Here is a 17,110-nt window from a genome sequence, read left to right as displayed (position 1 = left end):
ACCTGTCCCTATGCCCCACCTGGCGCCGCCATCTTAAGCAGAAATGAATCATGGGAGCAGCCATTTTGTTGGAGCGGACGGGTATTTCCGGTTCCGGTGGGGTTCCTTCTCTCTCTTTTCCTCTGCAGAGCCGCGGTGCGAGCGGCTGTGGTGCTAGTCTCTGAGCTATCCAACTCCATCCTTGTCGCCCCGGCGACACCCGCACTCCCCGCCGCCATGACTGAGCAGATGACACTTCGTGGCACCCTCAAGGGCCACAACGGCTGGGTGACTCAGATCGCCACCACCCCCCAGTTCCCGGACATGATACTGTCCGCTTCTCGAGGTACGGGCTGAGGTGCGGGGCAAGGGGTTGAAAGATAAGTGGGTTGCGCGTGTCTCCTGTTGTTTCCAGTGGATCGCGAGTTGGCGGCCCGGAAAACTCCGTCCGCCTGCGAGATGGGGCATGCGGACCCGGGCCTAAGTCTCAGCCTGGATAAGCCCATGAGGCATTTTCCACTTTGCAAAGGCCGAGACATAGATCAGCTCGTGGCTGCTAGGATTGCAGGATTGGGGTTTTATTTCTTGCCCGCCTCCTCGCAGATGTGGCTAAGTGTGCAAGAGCCTATACGGGTCGGGCGGGGCGGTGATGACCCCAACATGCCATCTGAGTGCCCATGCTGAGACCCAGAGGCTGTTTCTGAGCTGCCGCCCGGCCCTGTGCCTAGTTTTTCCTGGATGGACTCCCAAGGGAAGTCCTGATGCCAATCTCCTTGCAAGCCCGTGTCTTGTCTTTTCTGCCTTTTTTTTCTTGTCATTCTCTTGTTTGAATGAACACGCTATTTGCCCCCACGCTATTAAAAACAGTCTGAGGTTAGGATCATGTGTGACGCATAATCGGAAAGCGTGTCGAGTCCAACACCTTTCAGTGAAAGCTTCCAGCCTTGTAGTGTGTAAATCAACTAAATCCAGTACTTCTGGCATCCTCAGTGGTAGTTGTAGGAAGCCCACATTCAGTCTTCCCACACCCAAGCAGCAGTGTTTATGTATTAGACCTCAGAATAAGATTCAGACGTTGGACTGTTATGAATGTCACAAAAAGGCATCCATAATCTGCTAAAGGCCTCCACACCTAAGTTTAATTCTAGTGGCGTTGCTTAGTTCTACTTGACTTTTTTTTGGAATAATGAATCACTTAGCTTTTTTTTTTTTTTTTTTTTTTTTTTTTTTTTTTTTTTTTTATGAATCACTTAGCTTTGACTAATGACAGCACTCTCGGCTTGGGGGTCCCCTCCCCCCTTGAGTGTCCTTAATTTCTTGTAAATCCACCAATGACCTTGAGGGATCCTGGATTATCCAGTAGGTCGGTGAGTGGGCTGTGGGATTCCTCACTGGATTTTCTGTGTTACCTCCCCTTAGATAAGACTATCATCATGTGGAAGCTGACCAGGGATGAGACCAATTATGGCATCCCACAGCGTGCTCTTCGGGGTCATTCCCACTTCGTTAGTGACGTGGTCATCTCCTCAGATGGCCAGTTTGCCCTCTCAGGCTCCTGGGATGGAACCCTTCGTCTTTGGGATCTCACAACGCAAGTAGCTGCTCATTTAACTCTGGGGCACTGGGAAAAAGCTGGGCAGAAATGAGGTAGATGCTGTTGGGAGGTGGTTTCCAAAGGACAGTGAGGTTCATTGTGGGAACTGTAAGGCAGGGCGTACATAGAGAAGGTAGTTGGGTTGCTTGGCTTCCATCCTTGCTGCTTTTAATTACTTTCGCAGAGTTGCTTCAGAGTGGGCTGGTTGAGCAGTTTTGCCACATACTGTGGTTGAGAGGCAAGGGTTTGAACATGTTTTATCTTGGGAGCTCAGTCGTTGGATGGTCAGGCATAATGGAGGATCCTAGTGATGACAGATGACATTGTCAGCCAATCCCCATGTGGGAGTGAGGACATGTCCTGCAATTCTGAAGGGATTCTCTGGCATATGCTCAACCATGTTGTGATCAGACCCATGTCCAGGGTCATGTGAGTAATGGCAGCTCCAGTAAGACCACGGAAGGCCAGGGAAACAGTCTGATGTGGAAGAATGTTTGCAGAGTCTAGAGACTGACCAAGTCCTCTTCCTTAGGGGTACCACCACACGCAGATTTGTAGGACATACCAAGGATGTGCTGAGTGTGGCTTTCTCCTCCGACAACCGCCAGATTGTCTCTGGCTCCCGAGATAAAACCATCAAGCTGTGGAATACTCTGGGTGTATGCAAATATACTGTCCAGGTAACAGTGAAGGCACATGCAGAAAGCACATGAAGATTCTCTCCCATCCTTCTTAACCTTGGCATTATGTGGTGATTTCAAGCCTGGCTTGGGCTCCAAAGGGGTTCTGTTGATAATAAAGGTTTGGGTTCCAGGGATGTGAGTGCAAAGCCATCAGTGTACCTCCCATGTAACTGAGGGAAGGGGTGAGGGGTGTAGTTTCATGGGACAGGATAGTTTCTCCTTACTTCTTTTCTGTCCTCTAGGATGAGAGCCATTCGGAGTGGGTGTCTTGTGTCCGCTTTTCACCCAATAGCAGCAATCCCATCATTGTCTCCTGTGGCTGGGACAAGCTGGTCAAGGTGAGCTTGATGTCAGGATGTAGGGCTTTTACCAGCCAGAATGTTCCCATTGCCTCGTAGGTGGTCATAAGTTCTAACTTTGAAAGCTTTATTCCTCAGTTGACGTTTCCTATTGCTGTTTTCTAACTATTAGTTTTTGATACTTGGTGTGGAGTAGCTAATTGAACCCAATATCCCTTGTAGAGCAACGAAGCATTCTTTATTTAATCTTGATTGTCCTTAGGTGACCAAGACAAATTCTTTAACCTTTTTTGTTACTGGTAGAATGAAAAATGGCCACCATATCCAGAAATGCTTTTAAAGAAGGTGCCATGCCTTTTTTGTCCTCCTGACCCCAGTGGATTCGGAGCCAGGTTTTTCACCTATTACCCCTAACCCTCCCATATCTAGGTATGGAACCTGGCAAACTGCAAGCTGAAGACCAATCACATCGGCCACACAGGCTACCTGAACACTGTGACAGTCTCTCCAGATGGATCCCTCTGTGCTTCTGGAGGGAAGGTATGTTCAGGAGCTGGGAGTATTCTACTCAATGGGGGACAGGGTTTTTTTTTTTTTAAAAATACTTAAGGTAGCAATCCAAGAGTAAATGTTTGTGAAAATTGTTCTCTAAAAATTATATACACCATACTGTTTAAAAGATTGTTTTCAGTAAAGCTGGTTTCTTAAAGCTGTTGATATTAGAATTCTGTTTTCAGAACTGATTGTAGTGATTTTAGAAATTGTCAGGGCCTTGGTAGGGTTGATGGGGTGTCATGCATTAACGGAGGGGCATTCAGAGATATACTGGTATTTGAATCCTTAGCTTTGGGGAAGTTGTGGGAGGGAGAATAAGGATTAAGACAGAATCTTGACAGTAGAGATTAACACCTGGAATAGGTTTCATATTACCCTGACTCCCCTTTCCTCTTCTCAGGATGGCCAGGCTATGCTGTGGGACCTTAATGAAGGCAAGCACCTTTATACACTAGATGGTGGGGACATCATCAATGCCCTGTGCTTCAGTCCTAACCGATATTGGCTCTGTGCTGCCACAGGCCCCAGCATCAAGATCTGGGTGAGTGTGGGCTACAGTTGAGGGCCGAGCTCCTGGCTTTACTCTTGTGAGCCATGGCAATGTTGTGATTTCCTGATATGTCACTGCTGGGATTCGAGCTTCCTGAACAACTGCTGATCATCAGGCTATCAGTGGAGACCCAGGAAGAGCAAGTTACAACTTGCTAGGATTGGGATTTGCAGTGGTGCACGATACTTACCTACTAAAGGGTGTCACAAATTACAGCAATTTATTCAGTCTCAGCATAATCAACCTTTTGGTCTAGATAATTTGGTGGGGGGAGGGGAGACAGTCCTATGCATTTTAGGCTGTTTCACAACATCCTTGGCCTCTATTCCTTGGATGCTTGTAGTAGAATCCCTCCTTACCTTGATTTTGCCCCTTTCCCAGGACTTGGAAGGCAAGATCATTGTAGATGAACTGAAGCAGGAAGTTATCAGTACCAGCAGCAAGGCAGAGCCACCCCAGTGTACTTCTCTGGCCTGGTCTGCTGATGGCCAGGTAAGTGGGTCTCTGCTTAAGTGACTCAGCTTTTACCTTTTCTCTCCCCCTCTTTGCTCTTGGAATGTCTTTGACATAAAATGAAATGACAAAACTAGCCAGGTTGATTTGAGAGAACCAAATTAGCTCTACCAGTGAACAGAGTACATGTTCCTGCACTGGAAGGAAAATTGATCTAACAAGCAATGATTACCTACCTTCAGTTAACACTTTGGATAAGTTAATCATTTTACAAGAGTATGAGTCCTTACTACCAGCTGTTGCTTCCTCTAGGAATACATACCACCTACAACCTGGTGGTTAGAAGATTGGGGGTCTTAAAAGAAGGGAATGCAGAGTTCCATGGCTCTGACATGACCTATCACTGTCATTTCTCCCTTGCAGACTCTGTTTGCTGGCTACACGGACAACCTGGTGCGAGTGTGGCAGGTGACCATTGGCACCCGCTAGAAATAGAGGGCAAAACTTTGGAAATAAAACATTGGTTTGCTGACTTATAGTGTCTTTCTCTGATAAGCAAAACTGCTTTCTAATGCTGGGTTGCATCACAATGTACTGTGTCTCAGGTATAGATCCTTGGGGCCTCATTTAAGCCTGGAGAAAATGTTCCTTGGGAATAGTAAAATCTCAGTTCAATCTGTAACATAAATAATTGAGTAGGCATTTGTCATTCCTCAAGGTAATATGAGATTATTTTGAAACTCAAGTTAGTGTAGTCTGTCAAGTTGTCTTTTTGTTAAAATGGAGATTTTTTTGAACCCTTCGTCTATGATAAGGCAACTCTCCCCAAAAGAGTTTCTGCTTAAGATCCTTTTTACCCCCTCCATTGTTGGAGATTAAAAATTATGTAGTCTGCAGGTATTCATAAATACAATCACAGCTGGCTTTTTCTCGGGTAGTGGCTAAGTAAATATGTAGCATGTTGAAGTAGCCTGTACAGTTCCCTTTGCCATCAACTCCTAATGGTGATAAGGCTACTGTGGCTTTAGCTTCAATTTTATGGGATTTCAGCTAGATGCAATTACATGGAAAGACTTTAGAAATGTAAAGATTCTTGGGAAAACCAGAATCCTAAAACCTCAAAGCAGTGATAGACAAGTGGCAAACAATTTTCAAAGTGCATGCTGAAGAGGGTACCAATAAAACTATGTAGATATTCAAATGGGGTGAGAGTGAATATCCCAATCTATGGAAATAACATGAGTGGTGTAAAATGCAGGTTATGGGGAAGGTACAATCAGTCCTCAGTTCTGTGTCATTACGTTTATTGGAGAGACTGGCTTACTGTGGAAGAAACCCTGGCCCTACGTTCTATTTTTGCTCACCTAAAGGAAAGGACTCCACAAAAGAAGCAAATAAACTTTATTTCCACAACACATCCCGTCTTCCCTTTCCCCCAGGAACAGAAGTTGACCTCTGCCATCAAAGCAAAGGACAAAAGCTGACAAGTGACAGAAGGCAAGGGGTTACTAGAAAAATAGATTATACCCAAGGCTCTCCTGGGGATCCAAACCCGTCCCCAGGCTCCTGGTCAGGGCTCACCAGATGGAGAGAACTAATATATGAGGCTGGATACTGACACAAGGAACTTCATTGGACAAAGAGGAAAGGAGCCTGGCAGTGAAAAGACCTGGAGGGGATGGGCGGGGTGAGCTTTACTCCTAATGTGAGTGCTGGAAAAAGGGTGGGGGAGAAAATAATTTACTGGGTAATACAATGGTATGTAGTTTCAATTGTGTTGACCATTCCAGATCTCAAGCTAAATTCTGGCCAGTCTATGGAGGTAGAAATTGGGGATGGAAGGAGTCTAGAATCCCTCCTACCTCCCCCAGAGAATAGACATTTGTTACCCAGCTCTACCCTTTTGCCTAACCCGCCTCCCCAAAAAGCTTCCAAATCCCTTAGCTAAAATTTGCATCAGAAAATGGAATTCGGGGCAGACAGGAGTCTTGCCCAAATATCCCAGCCTGGGAACTGACAAGAAAGGTGAAGAGTAGGGGCAAGGAAAGGGAAGTTAAGTAATAGAGTTAAATCTCCCCTCAACTCCTACTCAAAACCCTGGGTGGACAGAGGGAAGGAAAACCAGGCAGCTGTTCTCATCAGGGACCCATGCAGACCTGTTGGACAGACATTGCAGGTGAGAGAAGGCAGAGCTGCAGGCCAGGAAGGTTCTTTAGGCTCCTAGAGGGAGAAGCGGGCCTGGGGTCAAAGGGGAGTGGGAAGCAACAAACAGTGGAAGGAGCCTTTGAGCCCCTAAACTTATGGGACACCCTCCACCACCACCCGCCCCTCAAGTGCTGACCAGAGGGGCCCCTGCGGGTGGCAGGCTAATCAAGGGCATAGCTTGATACGAGTACCCTTGGAGAGCACTCGAAAGAAAGGGAAGACACGCTCGCCCAGGAAAGCAGCTGAAAAGGTATGCACGTGGGCTAGAGTCTCCGCATTGTAGAAGCCTAGGCGCCCAGCCTCATAGTCCAGGTACACGCCAAAGCGCCGTGGTTTCTCACTTGGGCTCAGCAGTGTCTGCTCCGTTGAGCTCTGTGCCTGGTAGCGTTTGCCATTGGTGCCCACACACCACACTTCGCGCTGGAGCAGGGGCTGTTGGGGTAGGTGGAGCCGGCGGCGGCGATGGTGATGGCGTGAGGAGCTGGCATCCCCACTGCCCAAAGAGGATCCCCCAGAGCCCACCTTCTCCTTATGATGGGTCGATTCACGGGCAGCGCCCACCGCCCAACCCCGCCGCCCTCCCACCTCTACCTCCCAGTAGTGCCGCCCAGAGCGGAAGCCTTGGGCCCCCAATACGCAGCAGTCGGCTGAGAAGCGCTTGGAATGGTCAGCAACCTCCTGCCGCCGCTCTGCCAGGCGGACCCCCCGGCGGTCAGGGGAGAGCATCAGGGCCGGGTGAGCCGTGTCAGGGTCCAGCGTCAGGTCCACTTGGGGAGGGGGAGGACAAATACGCCAAGGCTGGAACAACTGTTCCCCATCAGTAGCCAACTCCAAGATTCAGCCTTTCCTGCTGCCCTCCCCTTTGCCTCCCTCCCTGCCTGCCTTCCAGCTGTCCTCACCCCTCCCCATCCTAGAGACCAGACTTTAGTTCCTATGAGCTCCACCTCTTCCCCGACTCTTGTTTCCAGGACCCTGGACAGGTCTTCCCTCTGGCCCTGGCTCTTGCTATCCACTCTCCACTCCCACCATCAACACCTACCTGGTCTAGGTCAAAAACTACTCTTAGCTTGAAGCCCCAAGCGGCCTACCTGTATCCTGCTCCACCTTAGCCCCAATCTTCCCCCCACCAGGCCCAACCTCCTCCTCAGAACCCAATCTCAGGTCTGTGAAGGGAAAGGAAAAGGAAGGTCGTACAGGTGACCTCCCTACCTCGGGCAGCCTGACAGAACATCCGGCTCATTTTCCTCACGATGGCATCTGTCAAGAAGTCATGGCTATGGGGCTGACACGGGTCAGGGGACCAGACCTCTGGGGGTTGCAGCTGTACCTCTTCACACCTAGAGGAAGGGGACCGGGCAGGGGGTGGGACCATGATATTCCCAGAGGGAAGAGCAGAAGCTGAGGGGAAGGAGAGGAGGGTCCAGGAGGCAGAAACTCGGGTCCTGGGGAAGGAAGGAAAGGAGCGGGATATCCAAGAGAGGTAGGGATGGGGAACCAGATGCCACTGGGTCACAAAGGATAAAGGGTGGCAACACACCTATTGAAAGTCTCCTTGATGTCCTGGGAATAACAGAAACAAAAAGAGGGAGAGGGAAAAAGAGACAAAGAGAGAGTCAGCTGCACACAGACAGCTCCTTTCTCTCAATCTGATTCCAGCCAGAGAAAGGACTGAACTTGAACAGGGAGTAAGAAAAAGCAACCCTCAAGACCCTCAGTAAGTGTGTATCCATCTCAATCATCCCTATGCCCTAGCACACTTATCTCATCCTGCTGTGAGACCAATAATAGAATTTTCAACCCCAGTAAAAGAATTTTTACAACATGACTTAGGCATCTTTCTCAGGATGTCTCTGTCAAAAATTCTTTCCTTGACTCTACTTTAAAACCCTCTTTATACAATTGAATTTCTTTCTTTTCACTGGGTATAATCACACACACACCACATTTGGCATTAACCCTGTCCCCAGCCTCAAAAAACCTTTTGGTCTTAGGTTAAATTATCATGGGTCCTCCCAATGAGAAGAGAGGCAGCTCTGAACAAATGTTTGGTAAGCACTGCCTAACAGAGCAAATACAGGGTGCTGGGGGGAAGGCAGGGGGAGACAGGGAAGGGGGCACTGCTCACCTGGAGCAGCCGCAGGCCCCCCTGCTGGCTCCGCTCCTGGGCCTCCGCCAGCAGGCGGCTCAGCTGGGCAGCCTGCTCCGCCAGGCGGCTGGCCGCTGCTCCTGCACGCCCTAGCTGGGCTTCGTGCATCTCTCGGAGGCGCCGCTCCAACCCTGCCTGCTCTTCAGCCAGAAACCGTGTCAGCCGCCCGAACTCCGAGGCCACAGCTGCCAGCTCTGACTTCATCTGGCTCTGGGATGATGCAAAGGGGATGGTGGATACCACCTCAACACACAGAAACATAAACTTCCAATTTTGCAACTGCTGCCCCTCAATCCAAGGTAATGGAGCTCTGCATCCCAAATGGAAAGGGGCCCCTGTCCCTTCCACCACCTCCCAACCTTACCAGGCACCACTCCCACACTCCAAAGCACACTGGTCTCAAACTCACTAACTTCTGCCTGCAACTTATCTCCACCCTAGCTATCTAACTTGATTCATTCTTCAGATCTAAATTTAAAAATATTCCCTGAGAGAAGCCTTCTCTCCCCACTAGATCTAAATCAGGACTACCCCCATAAATACCATCGTATCTCCCATAAATATCATTCATTATATATCCTCACAGCATTAATATTAATTTGAAATGTTGTTTACATTGAAGTATCTTTTAACATCCTTTTCCACCACTGCGTAAGTTTTTTGTCACAGGATCCTCAGACCTCAGAACAGCACCAGTACTTAGTAAGTTTTTTGCAATGAATAAATTAAACATTCAGGAATCAAGATATCAAGTTAGGGTCTTGACTATACTACTACTGACTTTGGAAAAGTCACCGAATCCTTCTAGATCAGGAGTCTAGCAAACTTTCTCTGTAAACGGCCAAATGTTATTTTACACTTTAAAAGCCAAAAGGCAAAATCATGGATATCATTGTGTAGATTGTAGTCTATATACAATCAGAGAAAACTTCTGCCTAATCTCACCCCATTTGCCTGGACTGGGCAATCCCAGATAGTGGGCATGCTTTCCATGCAGGTATCATCAGCTAGAGACATTCTTGGGACAAAGAGGGACAAGCCAGAGTGAGGAAGGAAGTTCTGACTGGCTAAGTCGGTGAAGGAAAGTCAGCTTCACTCTCTGTCCCAGTGATACGCAGACCCTGACATCTTCTCTCTGCATCCCAGGACCCCAGAAGTCTCAATCTGAGCATTTGGCTAAGAGGACCCCCTGGCTCCCAGACACACTCAGTGTGTGGCAATTGCCAGCAGCAGAGTCCCTAATGTGTAGGTGGCAAAAAAATAAGTACAAGACTTGGGAAGTGGCAAGACCCACCCACTGGCCAGGGAAAGATGAGAGAAGAGGTCAGACAAGAAGGATGTCCTGTCTTGGTCTCCAAAGCTCAGTGCCAGGCCATTCCAGTTTCTGCTGACCTTACAAACACACGTACAGAGTTGGGGGTAGGGAGGGTGGTATTAGGGGAAAAATATCTAAAAATACTCCTTGGGGAGGGGTGATCAATCAAGAAAAACAGCTGAGAAACACTGGACTAGAGAAGACCAGGTCTCTGTAACATTCTATCCTCTATTAAACACCATGCCCTCCCCTTCCCGTTCATGCTCAGGGTTGCTCTACCTACCACCTACCATCTGTCCTGGGACCTGGGGCTTCTCTGATGGCTGTTATGTAGATTTTGCCTTGCCCACTTCTGCCCTCTGTGCTATCCAGCCTGGTGGGCACAGGCCATGAAGTGAGGTGTCTGGGGTGGTAAGCCTGTTCTTCAGGCTTGGGCCACGGACCCAACCTCTCTACACTAGATCTGTTTCCACTCCAATCTGGAACCTAGAATAAATGTGCCCCCTGACCCTTTAAGGCCCCTCTCTCTTCAAAACCCTGGGAATGTCTCTACCTCTCTCCCAGGTCCCTCTTCAGGGAATCTTGTCACCACTTCTGAGAGTAGACAACCTATGTTCCCTGCCCTAATCACAGAGCCAGTAAGCCCTATCAAGGACATTCACCCACCTTCAGTTCTGTCACCCGCCTCTCCTCCTTGGCCTTCATCTTCTGCACAGCTTCTAGATGCTTCCTCAGTGGTTCCACATGCCCCTGCAGTTTGGCCTGAGGGAATGAGAAAAGGAAGGTTAGAAGCCTGGGATAGGAGAGGCACCTGCTTTCAGTGCCCACTTCCCCCATCCTCCCTGCATTGGACTGGGGCTCAAAGCCTGACCCCCATCACAGGTATCAGATGAGCATCATACTCTCTTCCTCCCCTCTCTTCTCTTCAGATGATGACAAAGGCCTCCAACCCTCTGCCTGCACTCATGTATAGAAGAACACACCGCTGAGTGTGTTCTCTATTGGTAGGATCCTGGTGACCATAGAGCTCCATACCCAGAGTTGGGGTGGACCTGGCTTGAGCCCCTCACCACACAAGGTCCTTCCATATGAAATATTCCAGCCCTCAAAAGCAATCTTCCTCATAACTTTCATCTCTAAATATTTCTCTGATGATTTTGTGCCTGTGCTAAAAATCTTTCAGTGGTTCTCAATCACCTGCAAAATATGAGGTTCCTTCATTGCCTCTACATTTCTAGACTTCTCTACTACACTTACCCCTTCTGACATAGACTCTTAGTTTTAGCCACATAAAACTGTCTTTTCCCGAATGTAATTCTATTATCTTCATACATGCTCTTCCCTCTTTCTGGGATTTCCTTTCTCCACCTGGCCCAAGGCATTCTTCCTTTAAAATACCAGCTACCTGGGGTGCCTGGGTGGCTCAGTCGGTTAAGCGGCCGACTTCGGCTCAGGTCATGATATCGTGGTTCGTGAGTTCGAGCCCTGCGTTGGGCTCTGTGCTGACAGCTCAGAGCCTGGAGCCTGTTTCAGATTCTGTGTCTCCCTCTCTCTGACCCACCCCTGTTCATGCTCTGTCTCTCACTGTCTCAAAAATAAATAAACGTTAAAAAAAAAAAATTTTAAATACCAGCTACCTGACCATGGTCCTCCCTGCCCCCAACTTCCTCTGTCATCCCAAGGAACATGAATACAACCTTTACAATACTTCCTAGACACTGCAATGGTTTTTAAATATGTCTCTGCCAGGACACAATGGCTCCTTGTGGGGCAGGGGCCCCACTTTACTTATTTTAATTTCTATGCCTCTTTGTCCATCTGCTTTCTCTCTCACTCACTTACTAAATGGAAAACAAGGGGTGCCTGGGTGGCTTAGTCAGTTAAGAGACAGACTCGGTTTTGGTTCAGGTCATGATTTCAGTTTGTGGGTTCAAGCCTTGAGTAGAGCACTGGGCCTGCTTGGGATTTTCTCTCTCCCCCTCCCTCTGTCCCACCCTCACACGAGCTCTCTCTCAAAATAAACAAACTTAAAAAAAATTATTACTGGGGCGCCTGGATGGCTCCATTGGTTGAATGTCCACTTCAGCTCAGGTCATGATCTCACCACTCATCAGTTCGATGCTGTGCTGACAGCTCAGAGCCTGGAGCCCACTTCAGATTCTGAGTCTCCCTCTCTCTCCTCCTCCCCTAGCTCACACTCTCTCTCTCTCTCAAAAATAAACATTAAAAAAATATTTTTTTAATTATTATTAAATAAATATAAATGGAAAACAAAACCTCTCTCTTCCTAAGATTTTAACCTTCACGGCAAATATGCATTTGAGCTCTATGTTCCAATCTCTTGTAACGGTATCTTTTTTTTTTTTTAATGTTTGTTTATTTATTTTGTGAGAGCAAGGGGAGGGATAGAGAGAGAGGGAGAAAGAGAATCCCAAGCAGGCTCCCTGCCCCCAGACGTGGGGCTCTATCTCAGGAACAGTGAGATCATGACCTGAGCTGAAATCAAGACTCAGAGGCTTAACCGACTGAACCGCCCAGGTACCCCCAGAATCTTTTTCTTTAAAGGGCTGTTAGAGACCAGAAATAGGCCCAACCTGTTTTCTTTCCTTTTTTTTTTTTATGTCTCCTACTACTTCTGCCTTCTTCCTTGAGAGGTAATACAGAGCAGAAGAGCTCAAGCCTAGACTCCAATCTAAACCTAAATGTAGCCAGGTGACCTGAGGCAAGCAGCACTTCCAATTTCCTCATCTTACATGGGAATTGGGAATAACAGAATGCATGTTATGGACAGTATGCTTCACACAGTAGCACATAGTAAAGATCAATAAATGTTATCTAGTATTCTCTACCTATGTCTAAACTGCCAATGACAACCTGATAATGACCCTTGAACTAAAGAGGTTACTGACCCAGAGAAGAGTACAAAAGGCAGTGGTTGTTGCACAGGATGAGTGGTTCTAGAAAAGATTACATTAATAATATTACAATCAACCCCTGACATGAAAGTAGCATAAACTACAAAAAATTTTGTTTTTTGATATTACCTTCTATTTTTCTCCAATCCTGTTCAGAATTTATGATGCTTAAATTTCCCATTTAATAATTTTCATAAATCATTGACAAATTCATGAGCACAAATCCAAACAGAGTACTATTTTAAGAGAAATTTTCAAGAACTTTCACTTTTTTAGGAGATTTATTTATACATCATCCATATTATTACCTACTCAATAAAAAATATTTCTATAAAACAACACTGTTCCAAACTAGTGCTAGTTAGTGTACAGATTTGAAAAGAATAACCTACGTACCTATAAAATGGCCTGTAAATTAAAAAAGGAATCACTCAAATTAGTTCTAAATAATAAAATCCATGTATTTACATTTGCTGATCAGTTAATGGCAGATTATTTGCATCTATGTGGCCTCCTCAAATTGCAGAGCCCTACTAGGCTGGCATACAACAGACATGGCTAACACAAATTCACAAATAAAAATCCATTTTCAGAAGCCCTTCAGAAGAGCCCTGTAGAAGGAGGGTGGAGAACAAGTGGAATGTCCATGAATAGTCCATCCCAACATTTAATTAACAAACTGCCCACTGAGGAGCCAAGAGGAGATAAAAAGGACAAAAGGAAATCACAACCTCCCCTAACAACACAGAGCCTAAACAACAGGTGATATTACCAATGCAGTGATGCCAATGCTAGGCTGGGCTTTCTTAAAGACACTCTCCCTGTCTCTGACTCAGAATCTCTAGTGGTAGGGCCCACTGTACTTTTGAAAACTCCCCTAGTAATTGGGAGTATCATTGTGTGGAAGACATAGTTTCTTGTCATGAGACGATGTAAGTTTGTCTTAGCTGTACCACTCATAGCTGAGAAGCTCTAGACTCGTTACTCTAAAACTGGGGTAATGCACAGACCACACAGGAGCGACCCTCTCTTCCTCCTGGTCCCACTGTTTCAAACCCTTCCCAGCCTTCACTAAGTAGTGCTATTTGTGCTGGCTGTCTCACAGACCAATCTCCTTTACCTGTATCCCAAAAGAGTAAAGGCCAGAAGTAGGGTGCAAAGTATTAACCAAACTAGAATCAGACTCCAAGAAGTCACATATCAGTAAAGTCAAACTAACGACAGACATCTAAATGGTGATGACACTGTTAACAGTATGCAGGGGCACAGGGGCAGGTCATAACCAAGTCCATCACTTACTAGTAGCTATGTGGCCCTGTGTATATTACTTAAGTCTATTTCCTAATCTGTAAAACAGGGACAGAAACCGTATCAAACTCACAGGGTTGTCTGAAGTTTTAAATGAGATAGTCCATGAAAAGTGCTTAGTACAGTGCCTGGTGTACATAGTAAGTTAAGTGTTCAGTAAATATTAACTTTTAACCCTGGAAAAATTAATGCTCCAAGGCTTTCAGAGATGCCTGGGTGAGTGAGTGCAGAGCCTGGTCTTCTGACTTAAAAGCTTCTCCCTTTTATCTGCATTCTCAGGTAAGGTAAGAACTTCTAGTCAGTACATCCGACTGATGCAGATTTAACAAAAGTCCTCAAGGACAGAACCAAGCCGTATCATGGGGTAGGTAGGAAACCCATTAAAAGGCAAGTGCAAAGCATCTGGGTCTAACACTAGTAGTCATTTCTACATTCCTGCTCCTTAGGGCCCTTTCTTGTTGAGGCCTCAAGTCCTTTCCATCTCCAGGGTCCAAGTCAAGGATAGACTGAAAACTTACCCAGAGGAAAATGAGACTGGTGGTAAAGCCTGAGGGACCTGTCACCTGTACTCCTACACTTAGGGACAATGGAAGTGTGAAACAGCAGTGGCTTTCCCCAAGACATGCAGCCCAGTGTACAGGATCCTTCTCACTCCAACCCACCTTGATGCCACTAAGTGCTTAGAAAAGGAGAATCAGTGCATGAAGTTCTGGGGAGTGGGAGGGGACATATTGCCTTTTCCCAGCTTCTCTCCACCCCCACAAAACTCCCATCTTCTACTTCTCTCACCTTGTACTCCTGCACCACCTCCTCCAATGGCACCACGCTGTGCTGTTTGTGGCTCCTGGATTCTCGACACACCACACATATGGCCTCTTCATCCACCTCGCAGAAGAGCTTCAGGGCTTCCTGGTGTTTGGGACAAATGCCCTGCTCGTTCCCACGGCTCCCTCGACCAGGAGTTGGGTGCATCTGTCGAATCACCTGGACCATGTTGGCCAGCTGCAGGTTGGGGCGGAAGCTCCGCCTGGGAAAGCTCTTTCGGCACTGGGGGCAGGTGAAGCACCTCCGAGGGGCTGGAGGCGGGGGCAGTGGGGTGACGGGGTCTAACTCCTCTTCCTCGTCCTCCTCCAGCACTTCCTCCTCGTCCTCCTCATCCTCCCCTCTCAGGTCCTCCTCCATGTCCCCCAAGTAGTAGTCCAAATCTTCCTCCTCGTCCTCCTCCTCCCACACATAGTCCATGTTGTCCCAGTTGGACCCGCCCATGCCACTGGTCCAGAACACACCCTCCTCTTCCTCCTCGACCTCCTCCTCCATGTCGCCCTCATAGTCTTCATCCCTCATGGGGGTGTCCCACCCTCCACCGGCCCCCACAGCCTCCACCTCCTCCTCCTCTCCGTCCTCCTCTTCCTCTTCCCGGTCTAACTCGTCCCTGTCCTCCTCATCTTCCCCTCCCCACAACTGGGTTACACACACTCGGCAGAAGTTGTGCCCGCAGCCGATGGACACGGGGTCCGTGAAGTAATCGAGGCAGATGGCGCACACCGCCTCCTCCTGAAGGGTCTGCACAGGGTTGGGTGTCATGGCAACGGCAGCCATCTTAGTGTCCAGTCAGCCAGTGTAGATGGGCGGTGGGGGGGCGGGGGCGGGGGTCTTCCCTCTCAGACGCCCTGACGACCCGGCCCCACCCCCACCCCGCCTCTCCACACCTTGCCTCAATCGCAGACACAGAAAGGTCCTCCCGACAACCCCCCCTCCACAAAGTTCCCTACTCCTAGACGACAACCGTGTCTCTGCGAGGGGAGGGGACAGAGCTGAGCGCTACAGCCAAGTCCCTCAGGTGGCCCTGAGTGCAAATCTGTCCCAACGCTCCCTTGGCCTCCTCATAAACCCCCGCCCCTCCTCACTTCCTGGCTCCGCCCCCTCACTTCCGGCCTCCCTCTCAACACTTCCGGTGTCTGCGAGTCACCTAAGCTCGCGAGTTCCCCCCGCGGTAGCGCTACGCCCCCTTCTTTCCTCTCGGGCCCCTGGGCGACAGGAAACGGCGAGGAGACGCTCTAGCAGGCACACGGGAACAGGACGGGAGGGCTACAACGATGGAGGCCCACGTCTCTGTAATACGAAGGAGCAGGGAACGCGGACAACTCGGAAGGACCGGCCTCCTCCATCCCCCGCCACTGGGGATAAACTTCGGGGAAAGGTTGAGGCTCTTAACGGCCGTCCGCTCTCGGTGCTATGACTGCGTCGGCCCAGCGCCATCCTACTAACCGGACAAGGAGGACAACGCCAGGGACTCCCCACAGCTGATGCCGGAAGCGGAGGGGCGGGTCCCGGTGAGCGCCCTCAAGTACTTCCGGCCCTTCTAGGCCGAGGACTTTGTTGGTTGGGAACTCAGAGTGCCTCAGGGATCCAGAAGGCGACCGGACATCTTCTCCAACCTCCCCACTGTAGTTGGCATTTCCACGCGCATTAGAAACTGCCGTCTGGTCACTGTCGTAGCGTTTAGATGAACTTTTCTAACTGCCCATCAATAAAGGAGTAGTGAAACCGTCACATAAACATTCACACAGTGGAACACTATCTGTAAAAAGGGAATCCTTCACGATTTACTCTGAAGTGAGAAAAGCAAGGTGCTGAAAAGTGTAGAAAAGGGGGGGGGTTAAAAATATATTTGATATCTTTGTAGTCTTGTGTTTACTCGTATAAAATAAGTATAATAGTTGCCATCAGAGGGTTTTGTGAAATTAGAGTTAATACAATTTCAAAGCTATGTTGCTTAACATATAGTGAGTTAAGTCATTCAGCACTTTCTGAGTGGGCACCATGCATGCTCCGCGTCCAAACTACCTCGAGGTCTGTCTTCATGGAGTCTCAGTCTAAGAGAATGGGCTCCAATTGGGTTTGTGGTATTAAATTATTATTTTATTTTATTTTATTTTATTTTATTTTATTTTATTTTATTTTATTTTATTTTATTTTATTTTATTTTATTTTTTTGAGAATCTCATCCAGGCTGTAGAACTATGCTACCAAAGATGCTGCTTTCGTACGTAGAGCATCTCTGCCAAATAGATTATTCGGGCGATTGAAATAATACTTGAGGAATTT

At 48.0% G+C, this 17,110-nt stretch overlaps 2 protein-coding genes and 2 non-coding genes across 6 annotated transcripts; 3 read left to right on the top strand and 1 right to left on the bottom strand.

Moving 5' to 3' along the window:
* The first annotated feature begins 108 nt into the window (after positions 1-108).
* RACK1 (receptor for activated C kinase 1) lies at positions 109-4,645 on the top strand. Its single transcript, XM_047082613.1, has 8 exons — positions 109-325; positions 1,399-1,570; positions 2,106-2,253; positions 2,499-2,594; positions 2,985-3,095; positions 3,511-3,651; positions 4,042-4,152; positions 4,537-4,645. Exons 1-8 carry the CDS (start codon positions 217-219, stop codon positions 4,600-4,602), a joined length of 954 nt encoding a protein of 317 aa, XP_046938569.1. The 5' UTR covers positions 109-216; the 3' UTR covers positions 4,603-4,645.
* LOC124523573 (small nucleolar RNA SNORD95) lies at positions 620-687 on the top strand. Its single transcript, XR_006965036.1, has one exon. It is a non-coding gene; the product is annotated as a small nucleolar RNA SNORD95 (small nucleolar RNA).
* Positions 1,874-1,952, top strand: LOC124523512 (small nucleolar RNA SNORD96 family). Its single transcript, XR_006965003.1, has one exon. It is a non-coding gene; the product is annotated as a small nucleolar RNA SNORD96 family (small nucleolar RNA).
* A 1,481-nt stretch (positions 4,646-6,126) lies between the features above and the next one.
* Positions 6,127-16,962, bottom strand: TRIM41 (tripartite motif containing 41). Of its 3 annotated transcripts, none has more exons than XM_047082557.1 (6): positions 14,792-16,962; positions 10,446-10,541; positions 8,444-8,707; positions 7,856-7,878; positions 7,528-7,655; positions 6,127-7,085 (listed from the first exon to the last, which is right to left on the bottom strand). In XM_047082557.1, exons 1-6 carry the CDS (start codon positions 15,599-15,601, stop codon positions 6,484-6,486), a joined length of 1,923 nt encoding a protein of 640 aa, XP_046938513.1. In that variant the 5' UTR covers positions 15,602-16,962; the 3' UTR covers positions 6,127-6,483. The 3 variants fall into 3 exon arrangements, with proteins under 3 accessions (XP_046938513.1, XP_046938521.1, XP_046938527.1); XM_047082565.1 differs by having other exon boundaries at positions 8,444-8,674; positions 14,792-16,961; XM_047082571.1 differs by lacking the exons at positions 6,127-7,085; positions 7,856-7,878 and having other exon boundaries at positions 7,581-7,655.
* Between the last annotated feature and the right edge of the window lie 148 nt (positions 16,963-17,110).

This window comes from Lynx rufus, unplaced genomic scaffold (genome assembly GCF_022079265.1).
Source record: "Lynx rufus isolate CCGP_SWC_20201006 ecotype Redwood Valley unplaced genomic scaffold, mLynRuf1.p SCAF_1, whole genome shotgun sequence".
NCBI classification, from domain to species: domain Eukaryota; kingdom Metazoa; phylum Chordata; class Mammalia; order Carnivora; family Felidae; genus Lynx; species Lynx rufus.
This window is presented reverse-complemented; position numbering and strand designations above follow the sequence as displayed.